We start from the raw sequence: 11,158 nt of genomic DNA on the forward strand, positions 1-11,158 counted from the left end.
CAAAGGAATCGCTGCGGAGCTCCCCGGGGAGAACAGAACCGGGGAGAACAGAACCGGGGAGGGCCCCCCCACACCTTAGGAACCGGGCCCCGGGGCCTCCCGTTGGGGCCGGGCCGAGCCGTGAGGGCCCCTCCTGAGGCGGGCACCGGGGCTGTGTGAGGAGAGGAGGGGGGGGGGCGGCCCCGTGGAGCCCCCCCCCGGGCGGTACCGGCGGGCTCCGGTCAGGCCGCAGCCTTCACTCCCCCCCCCCTCCTTTTCTGTCACCATCACACCTTTTGTCCCGCGCGCGCTGTCGCGACACTCCCCCTATCGCGACAGGCGGCGTGAGGATGCGTGTGTGGAGAGATGGGGGGGAGAAACCGGGAAGGACAATGAGGAAAAGAGGCGATGGGGGGGGGAAAGAACGGAAAAGCCCAGCTCGCCGCTTGTGCCCCCCCCCCCCCCCCCGTACACCTCCTGGAGGCCCCGCACTTACTCTCGGTGCCCCTGCCCGGGCCTCATGGCGCCGCCGCCGCTGTGCCCGTGCCGGCCCCGCCGCTCCCCCCCTTCCTCCTCCTCCTCCTCCTCCTCCGCCGCCGCCGCCGCCGCCCGCCCCGGCCGTGGTGGCTGCGCCAGGAGCCGCCGCGCATGCGCCCCGCCCGCCAACGGCCCCCGCCGCCCCGCCCCGCCGCCATTACAGCGCCCCCTCCTCCTCCTCCTCCTCCTCCTCCTCCCGCCTCCTCCCCTCAGCGGCCCCGCCGCCATGACAGCGCCACCGCGCGGCCGCCATTAAAGGGCGGGAGGAGGGCTGAGGGGACGGGGGGGCGTTGCGCGTTTCGGCGCGGAGCTAAGGAATTAAATGTGTGAATTTGTGACGGAAAAGCGGCTCGCTGTTGGGTTTTTGTTTGGTTTTTAATAAAAATGAAGGAGATGGGGTACAGAAGGGAAAGGGGGACGCAGACAGGCGCAGCGTCATGGCGCCCGGGGGCTGTGGTGGCTGTGAGGGGGGCAGCTGCGGGCTGGGGAAGTAACGCAGAGCTCCCCACACGGGGACAGGGACACGGTACTTGTGCTGAGAGAGTAGAATCACAGAGTCATAAAATCATTAGGGTTGGACCAAATGATCTTGGAGGTCTTTTCCAACCATCACCCTCCCGCCAATGTCACCTCAAAGGGTTTGGGTTCCCTGTAGGAACCCCCAGAAGACCCCTTCAGATCTCTCCCTTCAGCCTAGAGGTGTCGGTTTGTAACAGCACACGGGATTTCACCCCAATTTCTGGAAGGAAACTATTCAGTACTGCAAAAATTGAGCCTGAACTCAAGCCCACAGACTCAGCCCCACACCTAAAGCAGCACACAGCACCACTGAGCGCCCCCAGCCCCCTTTGCTCAGCCTGCAAAAGCCTTGCCCACACCCTGACCCGTGTCAGACACTCTACATCCTCAACAGCCTCCCCAGCCTGAGCTACTGCCCCAACTTTGGCCTCTTCTTCAGCTCTGATGGTCTCTAACTTCCAGTCTGCAACCTTGGTGCAAAGAGTAATGACTCTGTAGTAATGTTCCTGTAATAAACTGAGTCCCTAAGAAAAGGGTTGCCATCTGTTTCTGCATGACTAACTAGCCCTTCTGAAGTAAGCACCTACGCAATGCTGCTAGAGGGATCTTCAGACCAAATCCCTCAATGTTCATTCATTAGCCAAACGTCCAAATTGGTGTAAAGCCAGGACACCACTGGGCACCAAAACCAAGATGTGTCAAGGCAGGAAGACACCTATTCCCTGCTCTGCATGCCCTTCTTACAAATATGCTCCAGCAAATGCTTGTGTTCAGCAAGCAGTTCTCTGGCCTCTCTGCTCCCTTCACCTGCAGTCATGGAAGCAGCTCGCATACACACCAAGAACGGATCACAGTCCAAGCTCCATTTCTCTGCTTCTTCAATAATCCACTCAGAAGAGGGTGTCACCAGGCACATCCCTCCTGAGTCAGCACCACCTGCCAGGAGCAGTGAACTGCCTAGGACACTGAGGGGAAGGATGCCAGGGTAAAGAGAAGGAACACATTTTTATTAACTAAAGCATAGAAAAGCTCAAAATTCAAGAAGTAGCTGGCAGTCATTTAAGGTGCACACACACGTGTGGCGAGAGCTCCAACACAGCAGCTAGAAACCACTGGCCTTCATGACCTATAGAGTTTCAGAGCTCTCTGCCCCACCCCGTTATGAGAATGTTTCTGCTAGCCAGCAAACTCTTCCAACTCAAGCTCCCTGGGCAATACTGACTCCCTCGCAGCTCTATTCACAACCATGAACAGGGTGCAGGGCAAGGAGCATGACAGAAATGAGAACCCATGGCTGGGGTAGCCCCTTCCTCCTGCATTACCACGGCTGGCATCACTCAGCCTTCAGAAGAGATGATAAACGTGCGCTAACAATTCTTCACTGCAACCCTTTGCTAAAGGACAGGAGATGTTCCCCCACACTTCGAAGAATCACAATATTCACCCTTCCCTTTTTGAGCCAGACTCTTGACTCAAGTCATCCTGAACTTCCAGCCACAAACGCTTGGCAGCAGGGAGGTGGGACACAGCCCAGAAGCAGATGACAGCTTTGCAAATGCAGTGCTAGAACCACACACGCACCAGGTTCTCCGATGTGTGTCCTGTTTCCATATGATAAGGCGTAGAAGATCTGTAGAGTTTATTTCCATTTGGGCCATTCCCCAAAGAATAATATATTCTACTTCAGCCCGCTATCTGGACTCCATCCTCCTGTTTCTGGATTGAGCAAAGGTGTTAAGATACCTGCAGCACAAACTGGGAGCGGTTTCTCTGCATGGCCACAGAGCTCAACGGCTGTCAGAGCCTCCTCAAAGAGTTCAACTCTTCACCTCCACCTTGAGCTTCAAGCGGACATCACAGAGGAAAGCGTTCATCAGGTCCTGGCCAGCCTCCTGAGCGATCCTGCTGATAACCGTACCTCTTTTTCCAATCAACATCATCTGTATTAAAACCCAGAGAGAACACCATCACTCTCATTCTTCCTGTGGGGAGGAGTCACCTAAGAAAACAAGGGTGCAGGCACAGAAGCGTATAGAACATAGCAGCCAGGGATGTCCTACGACCAAACCATGGGCAACTGATTGCTTCAGAAAGGTGCAAGGTGTTACTGAACGGCCTGTGACTGTCACAGACCTGGATCTTTCCAACACAGAGCCCACTGCTGAGAGAAAAGGTGTCTAACACAGCAAGGGCACACATGCAGGAGCTATGGGGCCTCCTCTCACACTCCCCAGCTCTCTCCTCTTACTCACCATATGAGACTTTCTTGGGACCACGAGGTTCTGCACAATGAGGAGCTCTCCGCTTGGCCCTTCCTCCCACAGCTCTGTCACCTGCAACAGCAAGCACAAACCCAGCAGCTCAGCACAGGACCTCACAATTCAGCACAGGATCTCTGGAGCCACAAATGTGACTCTTTCACAGACAAAAGCTTAGCTCCCTGGCACATGCACATGTGTGACCCCACTTAAAACACACAAAGGGTCTCGCTGCCCGACACCCAAGTCCCAGGTCATCCCACGTGGCCTGTGAAGGGTCTGGCAGATTTCACAAACTCCAAAAAAAAAAAAGGAATTTTCATCCCACTGCCAACAAAATAACTTGAAGGCAAGTCCGCTTGCACATGCTTCCCACCTGAGTCACGCCATAGGGCACCTCCAGGGGCAGGTACTCCAGAATCTTCTCCCTGATGATATTGTCACAGATCTCTTGAGGGGACTGGCTGGTCAGGACCCCGCTGTGAAACTCCCACGGGCCTGGCTTGGCTTGCATCAGGAGGTAGCGCTGTCAGCACAGAACACCCATCACACCCGTTAGCTGCCGCGTGCCATCCTTGTAGGGCCACAAAGCTCTGTGGTGAGTTGCTATGAGGATGCTCCTGCTAGCCACCAGGGCGGTGGCGTAATATCTTTGGCATGGAATGGAGAAAGGGAAGCTTCTGAAACTGAAACAATCCCAAAGGTCACACCTCCCGAAGCCATTTGTATGAGCTACAAAAGCCTACAGTACTACTCGCAGCTGTGTGATGCTGCATCAGGCGTCCATCATTATGGACAGGCTGCTATTTGGGGAGCCTCAACTAAGACAGAAAACTCTGGAGATGTCAAAAGGAAACACAGCCCCCAGCACAGACCCACCTCAAGCCAAGGACAGCAGCTCTGCTGGCTCCTCACAGGAGGAGCAGCTCAGTACAAAGCCCTAGGGTACCACGAGGTGTTTCACAGCCTAACAGCAGCTCAGACTGCAGTTACCTTCAGCGTATCCACCTCCTCTCCTGTGAGAGCTGCCAGCATGAAGATCTCCTGGAAGCGTGGCCAGCCCTTCCTGTTTTTTAGATCTCTGCATTCACGGGGCTTTGGCCCTTGTGCTTCTGTGACACGATCAGGCTCAGGAGCCCTCGTGTCACTGCTGCTATCCAAGCCAGAGCCTTCTTGGGCTTTAACTGTTTCCTGCAGACCAGGAGACTCGTGGGCCCGGTTCTCAGGTGGAGAAGCCTGAGCGTTTTTAAGAACAGTTTTTGCTGAAGAACTCAGATTGTGTTTAAATGGAGACCTCACTTCCAGCTTCTTTCCGTTTACAGTTCCCTCTGTTAGCTCAGTTACGAGTTCCAGCAGGATGTACTTCTTCTTCAGCAGATCCACCTGGTACGAGAGAGAGGTATCACAAACTTGTCCCAAATGAGGCTGGCATCCGGACCCTGGCTGTTGGGGAACTGAAAGAATCCCCCCAGGGCCAGCAGCTGCACCAGGACAAGGCATCTGCAGCTGAAGCAGACAGCTGGCCAGCTCTACTGTTGGACCAGCAGCTGTTTCCAGGCTGATTTAAATTCTGTTTTGCAGCAGACAGCTGCAGGGACACGTGTGCGTGCAACACAGACACGTAAACACAAAAATATTCTGCAGTGGAGAGGAAAATCAGTGTCCTTTGACATACCCGGAAACACACCGGCGTGACTGACTGCTAAAGGCAGGACAAAGAAGCTCCTCATTTACCTTGTTCAGAACCAGGACGCTGGGGACGTGGGGAAACTCAGAAAGACACTTCAGCACCTCTTGGCTCAGACAGTTTCGTGTCCAGTGATCCGACACGTCCACCAAAACCAGAACTGCCAGGAAAGTAAGGGAAATATAACGGACCTGTGTTTTCCAAAACCTTAAAGTTTCCTTGCAGCCCGTGGTTGAATCGTTTCCCTCCTGCTGCTACTTCTCTCTCTTGTAGAGGACAGCATGCAGGTGGAGCCAAAAAGGAGTGTTTTAATTGATAAAATAATAAGCCCAATTTATACTTGCTGTCCTAAAGAGATCACACAGTCTAAAACGCAACATCCATGCCCAAATATTAATCTAAGCTTCAGACCTTGGCATCAGACAACACTAATCCCCTCCCTTGGTGAAATAATTCAAGTTTCTTCAATGCCCTTCCCTCCTCCCTCCTAGTTCACACTCCCAGCACTGCCCTTACTGCTCAGTAACACATCCAGATACCGCAGTAGGAGGGCTCTAAGTTTCTGTGGCAGATAAAGGGTTTGGCTTGATGCAAAGGAACTTGAGCACCCACCTAAATCTGCATGTTTCATGCTGTCCCATGGGTCTGTCAGCATGGCCTCTTCTAGTTTATGCCTGAAAGACAAAGGCAGATGGGTAAGCCAGACATGAGCTGGATGACAACCATCTTCCTTCCCCCTGCAGCGGAGGAAGCAACGAGGCTGGAAGGATTCTACAGGCTCTGTGTGCTGCTGAAATGGCAACAATAAAAAGGTGAGAAACCAAAACGAGGCTAAAAATAGAAGTTCCTGCCCTTTCTATTTTACAGACTCATCACTTTCTGCTCTATCAAACCTCAACTCGACAGAACCTCGTCTCTCCCTGCAGCAGCAGCAGCGATACCTTTTGGCTTTCAAGGGACTGGTGAGGCCAGGCGTGTCCAGAATGACCTAGGAAGGAAAAAAAAAAACAGATCCTGTCAGTCTGCCTGCAGCCAGTGGCAAAACTAGAACTCACATCTGCGTGATTAATTTTATAAGAAATACAAATGAGAAAATCCTTCACTATCTGGCTAGCACTCCCTGCTGCCTCAGGCACATCATTTTGGCAGCGCTGGAAACTCACCAGCTGGGTGTCCTCAAACGTGACGACTCCCTGGGCTTTGCATCGCGTTGTGTGCACTTTCTTCGATACAGGGAAAACCTGCAAGAAATTAAAAACATTACGCATCTAGAACATGTGAAAGAAGGGATTTAGCAGCCCAAATTTGGTGCTGTAACACATTTATAATTTATAACAGCGTTCAGTACCTTTCTGCCCAAGAGTTGGTTAGAGAGCGTGGACTTCCCAGCATTCGGTGCTCCAATGATGGCGATTCTTAAAACCTTGGGGTTCTGGGGCTGGTCAGGCCGGTCCCGTAACAGCCGTTTTTGCTCCTCTGGGGGGTTAGAAGGAGCCCGAATGTTGCTAAATCCCCACTGACAGCCCCAGGCACGGCCCCGGGCCGCTACCACTCACCTTTACTGGTGGCCACGGGCGGCGGGTGCTGGCCCAGAGCGCAGGCCGGCTTCTCGGCGGGGATGCCCAGGATGCTGCCGAGCGCGGAGCTGCTCCCGCTGCAGCGGGCACCGAGCCCCCTGAGGGCCCGACTCTCCAGGGGACGAGCTGAAAAAGCAGCAAAAGCACCAAATCGTACCGAAAACGCCCCAAAACTGAGGAGAACCGCTCCCACGAAGCCCAGCCGGCTGCCCCCTCACAGAGGGCCGCTGGACCGGCCCCGGAGCACCCCCTGCGGCCTGCCCCCGCCTCACACACACGGGACCGGCCCCGGTGACCCCCGATGGCTCCGGTCCCGGGTCCCCAACCCCAAGGCCCCGGCTCCAGGTCCCCGTTCCCCACCTGCCCCCCCGGGACGCGCCCCCGCCGCCGCCGCAGCCCTCAGGGCCCGGCTCAGGGCCCTGCTCGCCGCCGCCACAGCGCCGGGCGCCGCCATCTTGCCCTGCCGCGGGGCAGGGCGGGAATGCCGCCGCCGCCCGCGCCCATTGGCTGAGAGGGGGCGGGGAGCATAGAGACGGGGAGGGGCGGGGCAGAGCGCCGCGCCGCGCCGCGAGGGGTTGTGGGAAGGAAGCGGGAGGCTGGGGGGGGCGGGGTTAAAATGGGCGGGAGGGGGTTGTGGTGGTGTGGGCGGGGCTTAAACGGAGTGGGCGGGGCTTGTTGTGGAGCGCCCCCTGCCGGCCACGCCGCGTGTTGCAGGAGCGCCCAGTGCTCCCAGTGCACCCAGTGCTCCCAGTGTGCCCAGTGCTCCCAGTGTCCCCACCACACAGCCCGGTGCACCCCAGTGTGCTCTGTGTCTTCTGCCATGCAGTCCCCTGCCTTCTGCTGCACCCTCCCAGTTCATCCCAGTGCACCCCAGTCCGTCCCAGTACCCCTTGTAGCACTCCCCAGTCCAGCCCAGTGCACCCCAGTCCATCCCAGTACCCCCTGAAGCAGACCCCAGTCTATCCCAGTGCACCCCAGTCCATCCCAGTACCCCCTGCAGCACTCCCCAGTCCATCCCAGTGCGCCCCAGTCCATCCCAGTACCCCCTGCAGCACCCCCCAGTCCATCCCAGTGCCCCCTGCAGCCCAGCCCATTCCCCTCAGTGCTCCCCAGCGAGCCCCAGCGCTCCCAATTCCCCCCTGCAATGCACCCCAGTGCCCCACTGCACCCCAGTGCTCCCCAAGTCTCCCACAACACACCCCAGTGCCTCCCAGTGCTCCCCAGTGCCGCTTAGAATGCCCCCCAGTGCTCCCCATGACACACCCCAGTGCTCCCAGCACCCTGCCCGCACCCCCTGCACCCAAACTCCCCGTAGGGCCCCCTGTCCCACCCCACACCCCGGAGCCCCGCCGGACCCCAGCACCCTGGGGGCACACAAAAAGAAGGAAAACCAGAGCCGTGGTGCCGCGAGCGCCTTTATTGCCCCCAAACCCACTCCGGGGGGGGCTCCGTCTGCGGATCCGTGCCGAGCCGTGCCGCGTGCCCGGCCGGCAGCAGAACCATTACCATTACTAAACTCAGTAATGGTAACGGTTTCCCCGCCGGCCGCATTCCCTGGCTGCATCCAGCGCTGCCCCGCATACTTGGGGTGCCCCAAATGTCCCTAAATCCCTCCCCAACCCCAATTCCCCGTCCCCTCCGTGCCCTCGCGGTCCCACGAGGTGGCTCTCGTTGCGGTGGCGGGGTGCAGCCCGGGGGAGTACATCATCTATACTGTAGTGTCTCATAGCCAACTTACAGTATACGATGATATCCAGCCCGGGGCGGCGGGAGCAGCGCCTGGAGGAGAGGAGAATAGGGTCAGCGTCCCCCTCTTGTCCCCCCCCACGAGCACAGGGGGGTCCCCCCGCTGCTGGCACCCACCTGGCGGGGTGCTGCCGGGCCCCCCACCCCGCTGGTTCTGTGGGGTGCCGGCTCTGCCCCTGATTTATAGGAGCTGCCGGGGCTCATCTGCATATCTCGGATCTGCAGGGCACAGCGGGGGCGGCCCCATAACCCCCCCGGTAGGGTGTGGGGGGGCTCAGCCCCCCCCCCAGCAGCTCCGTGCCAGCCTGGCGAGGCTTTGACACGTTGGGGACACGAGGATAGGGGGCTCCCGGGGGGCGCCTTTGTGTTGAAGGCAATGGGGTGGCCACCGTGAGCCCCCTCCCCATGCTCCATCCGTGGCTTGCACACCCCTAAACTGGGAGCTACTGGTTGCAAACTGGTGCCCAGGGGGTGGGCTGTGGGTGTTGGGGGTGGCAGCCCCATGGGGACAGGGGTGCTGGGCCACCCCCCAGCCGCGTGTGGCCTGCTGAGAGCCGTGTCCCTGTGTCATATACGGTTCCCTGAGGGACAAATCGTGTCCCCAAGAGGGCCGTGTCACATCCCCATGCAGGACCATGGCCGTCCATGTCCCCAGGCCACGCGTGTCCCCAAACCCCGTGTGTCCCCACGGGGCCAGCACCGTGCCCGGGTGTTTGTGGCGGCGGGGCAGGGACGAGCTGGTGTTCCTGGAAGCCACCTGTGGGGACACGATAAGTCCCCGTCTGCGTGGGCACCCCGATAAGCAGCAGCCACGGCTGCTGGGGACCCTGCCCTGGGGCGTGAGGTGTCCCCCGGACCTGCTGTCCCCTCCGTGTGGTGACAGAAATTGGGGCAGCGTCACCTGTGCTGCCCTCGGCACAGCCAGGCCCTGGCAGGAGGTGGCACCAGCCTGGCCCTGGGCAGCACGAGGCCACCAGGATTTGGGGACAACCAGGGGGCTGTCCCCTGCTCTCTTTGCCCCTCGCTGTGACCCAGGGGTCCTGGGGGGGTGTAGGATTCCCCAGAATGTGGCACAGGCACCCCAAAACCCAAAGCAGGGACTTCACCAAAGTGTCCCCATCCCTTCCACCACCCGTGGCACAAGGGGACAGCCCTGCCCCATGTCCCCGCACCCCACAGCACCAAACGGGGCCAGGGGGTCCCCAGCAGCCCCCAGACCAGCACTGAGGAGCTGATGGGGGGGCCCCGGCTGCTGCAGCCCCCCCGTGGTGCTCAGGGCAGCGCCTGGCTGCAGATAAGGAGCCACCGAGCCGTCCCCACCCTCCCTATCAGCAGAGCCACCCCAATGGAGGGGGGGGGACATGGGACAGGGGCCAGCCCATGCCCCTGGGGGGACATGGAGGGGCTGGGGGCGTGAGGGGGCTGCAGGAGGCAGCAGGACGGAGCCCCCGTTGCTGGCTGTCACTGTCCCAATGGGTGTGCTGAGGAGGGCAGAGCCACCCTGCTGTCCCCCAGAAAAGCGGGTGCCATGGGACAGAATCACGGAATATTTGGGGTCAGGAGGGATCCTTAAAGGCCACCGGGTCCTAGCCCTGTGCCATGGGCAGGGACAGGGACGGGGACACCTTTCACTCCAAGCCCCATCTAACCAGGCCTCCATCACTGCCAGGGACAGGGCACAAACATCTCCGAGGGTCCTGTCCCTGTCCCTCACCCCAAAAACCCCTTCCTTACATCCCATCAAACCCACCCTGCCGCAGTTTAAAACCTTTATCCCTTATCCCGTCCCTCCAGGCCCTGCTGAAAGTTTTTCTCCATTTTCCTCACAAGGCCCCGTGGGCAAGGCCCAGCCTGGGCCTGGGCCTGCTCGGGGACACTGGGGACAGCGGTGGTGGGAGCTGCTGGGGACAGGGGGGCCTTGTGGTGTCAGTGGTGTCCCCACAGCGCTCAGCTCTATGGGGTAACGATGGTGACATGGATGGGGCGGTGCAGGAACGGGATGAGGCCTCAGGCCCAAACAGAGCAGCCCTGGGGATGGGACGAGGAGGCTGTGGGGACACGGTGATGGCAGAGAGACCTCGATCTCTGCAGGGGCACCACGAATTGGGACCACAAATTGGGACCACGAGCCCCGATGCCAGCAGGAACACCCAGCCCGAGCAGGGTCCTGCAGCACCCGAGCAGCCCACACCACGGCTGGCCACGCACCAGCTGCCGGGAGGGCGAAGCCTCCATCCCCAGGGACGCGGCAGCAGGGGACAGGACGGGGACAGGAGACACAATTTGGGAGCCAGGGCTCGTGGTGACACGTGGTGACAAGGCTTTTATTATCGCACAGCAGTGACACGGCGCAGGCATGCACACGCACATGCAGATAGGGCGCCCTGCCCGGCACGCCCACCGGCAAGCGCCAGATCGGGGCTGGTGGCCACGAGTCGGGGGCTGATAAGGCCGGGCCCCCCCCCACCCCATAGAGGGGACAGGGCACTGCTGGCCCCACAGCAGGTCACCCTGGCAAAAGGACTGGCCAGTACCTGTGGCACCACCAGGGCAGGGGTCCCCGCACCCCCCCTGCCACAAATCGGGGTGGCACCGAGCTGGGGGTGAAGGAGTTTGCACAGGGACCGCCGCCAGATGGGGTTTTTATGGACACATTTGTCGGCTACACCCACACCACAGGCGGCGAGACGGATGGGGACAGGGCACGGGGTGGTGGCAGGCACTGCGGGGACACACACAGAACAGACTTTTTCACGCTGGCAGTGGGGACAGCAAAGCCGCTGGCCAAGACACCAAGGGACTGAGCTTTTGGGGACAAAGGGTTTTTCAGGAGCACTGGTCCCCAGGCCAGCTAC

General features: G+C 59.3%; 2 protein-coding genes and 1 long non-coding RNA gene across 4 annotated transcripts in view; all 3 read right to left on the minus strand.

Annotated features, from left to right (window-relative positions):
• Nucleotides 1-547, minus strand: part of FAM222B (family with sequence similarity 222 member B) — a 35,441-nt gene extending 34,894 nt beyond the window's left edge. The window contains exon 1 of one of the 2 annotated variants that reach the window (XM_084493230.1): nucleotides 476-547. The gene's annotated coding sequence lies outside the window, so the exon portion shown is untranslated. The remainder of the gene's footprint in view (nucleotides 1-475) is intronic. The other variant, XM_084493229.1, reaches the window with a different exon arrangement.
• A 325-nt stretch (nucleotides 548-872) lies between these two features.
• ERAL1 (Era like 12S mitochondrial rRNA chaperone 1) lies at nucleotides 873-7,063 on the minus strand. The gene is made up of 11 exons (XM_084493246.1): nucleotides 6,918-7,063; nucleotides 6,537-6,683; nucleotides 6,329-6,456; nucleotides 6,144-6,221; nucleotides 5,922-5,968; nucleotides 5,593-5,654; nucleotides 5,028-5,140; nucleotides 4,287-4,676; nucleotides 3,670-3,819; nucleotides 3,288-3,368; nucleotides 873-2,975 (listed from the first exon to the last, which is right to left on the minus strand). The coding sequence occupies exons 1-11, from the start codon at nucleotides 7,009-7,011 to the stop codon at nucleotides 2,853-2,855; spliced, it is 1,413 nt and encodes a 470-aa protein (XP_084349372.1). The 5' UTR covers nucleotides 7,012-7,063; the 3' UTR covers nucleotides 873-2,852.
• Nucleotides 7,064-7,959: 896 nt separating this feature from the next.
• LOC311421414 lies at nucleotides 7,960-9,542 on the minus strand. Its single transcript, XR_014684855.1, has 2 exons — nucleotides 8,421-9,542; nucleotides 7,960-8,336 (listed from the first exon to the last, which is right to left on the minus strand). It is a non-coding gene; the product is annotated as an uncharacterized lncRNA (long non-coding RNA).
• Nucleotides 9,543-11,158: the final 1,616 nt, after the last annotated feature.

The sequence above is a fragment of the Aythya ferina genome (assembly GCF_964211825.1).
Source record: "Aythya ferina genome assembly, chromosome: 19".
Taxonomy (NCBI): domain Eukaryota; kingdom Metazoa; phylum Chordata; class Aves; order Anseriformes; family Anatidae; genus Aythya; species Aythya ferina.

Coding starts and splice junctions, on each gene's coding strand:
- ERAL1 (XM_084493246.1), bottom strand. CDS start 7,011: ATGGCGGCGCCCGGCGCTGTGGCGGCGGCGAGCAGGGCCCTGAGCCGG. Junction 6,684..6,917: donor GGCGCGTCCCGGGGGGGCAG/GTGGGGAACGGG, acceptor CTGCTTTTTCAG/CTCGTCCCCTGGAGAGTCGG. Junction 5,969..6,143: donor CGTTTGAGGACACCCAGCTG/GTGAGTTTCCAG, acceptor TTTCCTTCCTAG/GTCATTCTGGACACGCCTGG.